At 45.5% G+C, this 5,000-nt stretch overlaps 1 protein-coding gene across 1 annotated transcript in view; it reads left to right on the top strand.

Moving 5' to 3' along the window:
• ppfia4 (PTPRF interacting protein alpha 4) overlaps nucleotides 1-5,000 on the top strand; it is a 127,327-nt gene that overhangs the window by 115,684 nt on the left and 6,643 nt on the right. The window contains 4 exon segments of the mRNA XM_048255518.1: nucleotides 843-1,018; nucleotides 3,033-3,130; nucleotides 4,523-4,698; nucleotides 4,976-5,000. The exon segment at nucleotides 4,976-5,000 is cut by the window's right edge and continues 44 nt beyond it. Of these exon segments, the coding sequence (XP_048111475.1) occupies nucleotides 843-1,018; nucleotides 3,033-3,130; nucleotides 4,523-4,698; nucleotides 4,976-5,000 (475 nt within the window).

Genomic DNA, 5,000 nt, shown 5'->3' with positions numbered 1-5,000 from the left:
TAATGTGAGTGTGCCTGTAGGTGATGAGGCTGTGCCCGTAGGAGATGTAGATGTGCCCGTAGATAATGTGAGTGTGCCCGTAGGTGATGAGGCTGTAGGTGATGTGTCTGTGCCCGTAGGAGATGACGATGTGCCCGTAGGTGTTGTGGTGATAAGACTGTGCCTGTAGGTGATGTGGATGTGCCCGTAGGTGGTGTGGTGATGAGGATGTGCCCGTAGGTGGTGTGGTGATGAGGCTGTGCCCGTAGGTGATGTGCTGATGAGGCTGTGTGTTCAAAGGCCATCTCTATCCTACTGCACGCTTCATATTTGTATGTTATCTGTAAGACACACAGTCTGTCATCTATTACATGTAGAGAGCTGCTTCTCTAACTATCTGTAATCTTTATAACATACAGAAATGATCAGATATAATATCATGATAAACATTTACGTAAATCTACCCACCTTAGCACAGTCTATTGATGAAACAGCCATGCATGTTTTCAGTAACCAATCCATGGTGCCTTCAATAAAGAATTACATTCTGAATCCTGACCATGAACACAGCTGTGTCCCTCTATATCAACATACTCGTCCCTTCTCCACCCATCAGTTTGTGATCAATAACACCAAACTCTCCGTAAACGTTGTATTCAAACCAGATCTATGAACTGTCTATATAACATGCAGCTATAAACTCTCTATACTCATACACTCTCTATGACTCCCACCTATAAGCTGTGTATAACCTGTAAGCTCTATAACTCCCACCTATAAGCTGTGTATAACCTGTAAGATCTCTATTAGACCCACCTATAAACTGTGTCTAACCTGTTTTGCTCTCTGTCGCCTGTGTGTAGACGCTGGCGTACGGCGACATGAGTCACGAGTGGATTGGGAATGAGTGGCTGCCCAGTCTGGGCCTCCCGCAGTACCGCAGCTACTTCATGGAGTGTCTGGTGGACGCACGCATGCTCGACCACCTCACCAAGAAGGACCTGCGCACACACCTCAAGATGGTGGACAGCTTCCACCGGTACACAACAACAGTCCAAGTTCAGACCTTCAGAATATCATTCATCAGGAGTTATTAACTGTAGTGGTAGTAGGACGAAGGGGAGGAAGAGGAGGAGGAGGAGAGGTATCAGGGGGAAGAGAAGGAGGGGGAGGAAGAAGAGGAGGAGAGGTATCAGTAGAAGCGATTGTAACTGTCGCAGTTGTAGAGATCATAATCATCGTCATTATACTTAATGTCGTTATTATTGATTAGAATTATTGAGATTATCATCAATCAAGTGCAGTTATTATTAGGAGTAGTAGGAGGAGGGGGAGGGGGAGAAAGAGAAGGAGAGAGGAGGAGGAAGAAGAGGAGGAGGTGGAGGAGAGGGGGTGGAGGAGGAGGATGAGGAGGAGGGGGAGAGGTATCAGTAGAAGCAATAGTAAGTGAGGCAGATGAAGAGATAGTCGTAGAGATTATAGTAATTATTGTTGTCACTGTCGTGGTCGTACATTGTTATCATGGTGTTTCCCAGTATTGCAGGCAGTAATGAGTCATGCTATCAAACTGCCTGAAAATGTTTTCCTTTCGAGTCCCATCAGTTAACCACAGCTTAGACTGAGCCATGACTTTACAGACACACCTCCTCTGTTGAAATGAGTAATTATGTATTACGATCACTGCTTTAATGTATAGCGCTTTAATGATATGAGTCATTATGAATTACAATCACTGCTTTTAGTGTATAGCACTTTAAAGGGACACCAGGCAACGTTTTCGTGTTAATTACTCATCTTCGTAAGTCGGTATATGGTTAAATGACTCATTACAGGGCGAATGAAGGCTCTCTCGCCCGCCCCAACTGCCTGTAGGAAGAATATCCCACTTGCAAGTTCGGTGTATCCTACCCGGCGACCGAAGCAGGATCAGTTTACAGCACAGAGGCAGGCTAACGAAACGCTAGAGATTGTTGCAAACGCGTGTATAATGGCAGAGCGGCGAAGCAAGCAGCCAAAACCCTTGACGGAAGATGCAAAGAAAAGGAAAAGAGCTTCAGACCGAGCAGGGGAGTTTCAGAGAGAAAAGCATCAGGCTTGCCTGGTGTCCCTTTAATGTACGGTGCAGTGGCATCATGGGTGTGATAAGCTGCTTTTCAACTCCTCCGCTGTGTAATTCATTACGGTGGTGGCAGAATGGAATTTGCTTAAACCAGCCGCTCATTTCCAGACATGGAGTACACACACACACACACACACACACACACACACGATGACTAACACTCCATTCATCTGCAATATAACAGGCAGATATGAGAGAGAACATGATGAGCCACCAATAAAGAAATGAATGAAATATCATAACACAAAGCCAGTGTTAACCAATGCAATACAAAGAGCTGCACCTGCCATACAACATATTACTGCCATAGGGTGTCAAACCAAACCAGGGTGTCAAACCAAACCTTTAATAAATATAATTTAATATATATCTCCTCCTCACATAAACTCATTCCATCTAGAATCACGAAGCCATGTTATTATATTACAGGAGAGATGTATGGATTAGGGATGTGTTTATTCTGTTTGCGTTGAGTTATGAATTTCATTTGGCGTGCTGAATGTACTTACCATTTATAGGATCAAAGCTTGATGTGCAAAGCTTGATGTGCTCTGTGTTTAGCCATTTGAAACGGCACCATAGCATAGGTCCTTTAGCAATATGAAACGCCACTTTAGCCATATGAAACTGCACCATAGGTTCTTTAGCCATATGAAACTGCACCATAGGTCCTTTAGCCATATGAAACGGCACCATAACATAAGTCCTTAAGCCATATGAAACGGCAGGTTAGCAATATGAAACAGCAGCACCATAAGTTGTGTGTAAATAAGGGGACATATTTGATCAGCACTTTCTCATGGGTTGTTTTGCATAGCATATGTAAGATATGGCAAGTTTCCAGGAATCTAAGACATCTGTGTGTGTGTGTGTGTGTGTGTGTGTGTGTGTGTGTGTGTGTGTGTGTGTGTGTGTGTGTGTGTTTTGTAAACAGAGCAAGTTTACAGTATGGCATCATGTGTTTGAAGCGACTGAACTATGATCGTAAAGAACTGGAGAGGAGACGAGAGGAATGCCAGCACGACATCAGAGGTAGCACAACCTTGTGTGTGTGTGTGTGTTTTTGTTTTTGTTTGTGAGTGTGTGTATGTGTGTGAGAGGGTACTACAGAAATGCCTGCAGGACATCAAAGGCAACACAGCCCTCCCCTCCCAGAGTCTATCTGAGGTTCCCGTTTCCTGCGTGTGTCGGTGTTTACTGCCAAGCGCCAGTGTAGCTCAGCCAATCAGCACAGCGCGCCTCCAAGGTGGCCCTCAGTGGAGTGGCTGGAGGAACAGTGTCACCTAGTGGACAAAAGGGGAACTGCAGCAGTGTGACTAGAATCTGGAAGGTCAACAGCTGAGCTCCTCAATGTCAAATGCATTTAAACATGCCGTGGCTTGCCCTCATGAACTTGATCACGACACACAGGGACTCTGTCAGCTGTTGCAGTCGCTTACAAGCCCTCTCTTCTTCTCAAATGCACGTACACACACTCTCTCTCTCACACACACACACACACACACACACACACACATTATTTGCCTGAGACCAGCTGGCTCTAGTAGACATTTAGCTCTGATCAGAAGTAGCTGGTATCTGATTATGTGTAAGTAAGATAAACACACACACACATACATTGTTGAAGCTGAAACATGTAGTAAAGTCAGCGGGGGGGGGGGGTTTGAAGCTTTGTGATTATGAAGATTCTTGCTACCACAACACAATGCCTAAACCAGAAATAAGAGTACCACACACACACACACACATCCAGTGAATGTGTACACGGGTGGGTCTGTCCCAAAGCCAGTTGCTGTGAGAAGTCTCAGGTCCCACCTGTGGTCTCAGTGTAACACTTGGCAATAAAGTGTGTTTGTGTTTGTTTGTGTCTTCTAGTCTTTTTTAATAGCCGAGATGTTGACACTGATGTTGTTGCTACGTAGTGACATGTTCCTGTAAAAGAAGCCAGCGTTTTAGATTCCAGATCCTGAGACGTGGCTTTGATCTGACTTGGCCGTCTCCTGACTTTGAGCAAGATCAAGGACGGAGCACCAGCCTTAATCCTAGCCATAACCTGGAGCCAGCTGCTCTTACTGATCTTCTGTGTGTGTGTGTGTGTGTGTGTGTGTGTTTGTGTATATTGTGTTTGTGTGTGTGGGGGGCATATATCTGTGTGTGTATGGTGTATGTATCTGTGAGAGTGTGTGTGTGGGGGGGCATATATCTGTGTGTCTGACTATGGGTGTGTATATTGTGTGTTTGTGTGTGTGTGTGTGTGTGCTCGCTCAGACTTCTGTGTGTTTGTGTATTTTTCTATTGTGTTTGTAAGCTCCCAGTTTAATTTTGTATCACCCACCATTAAACTGGGAGCTTTAGAGACAGTGTGAGGATATATTATTTTCTTGTGTGTGTGTGTAATATGCCACTGTCCCGTGCTCCCTGCAGACACGCTGGTGTGGACGAATGAGCAGGTGGTCCAGTGGGTCCAGACGATCGGCCTGAAGGAGTACAGCGGCAACCTGTCGGAGAGTGGAGTACACGGGGCCCTGATCGCTCTGGACGAGACCTTCGACTACAGCAGCCTGGCCCTCATCCTGCAGATCCCCATGCAGAACACACAGGCACGACACACACACACACATCATATACACACACACATCATATACACACACACACACACACACACACACACACACACACACACACACACATACTTGCACAGTGTTATGAAATGTCAGAGGAGCATGTTTGTCTGTGTTGTCTCTGCTAGGTGATAGCGTGTGAGACAGCACTGAAAAGTATGTGTATGTGTGTTAGATGATGAGCTGTATGTTACATGAACGTGTGTGTGTGTGTGTGTGTGTGTGTGTGTGTGTGTGTGTGTGTGTGTGTTTTCAGGCCAGGCAAGTTATGGAACGGGAGT

This window comes from Alosa alosa, chromosome 10, assembly GCF_017589495.1.
Source record: "Alosa alosa isolate M-15738 ecotype Scorff River chromosome 10, AALO_Geno_1.1, whole genome shotgun sequence".
Lineage (NCBI taxonomy): Eukaryota > Metazoa > Chordata > Actinopteri > Clupeiformes > Clupeidae > Alosa > Alosa alosa.
This window is presented reverse-complemented; position numbering and strand designations above follow the sequence as displayed.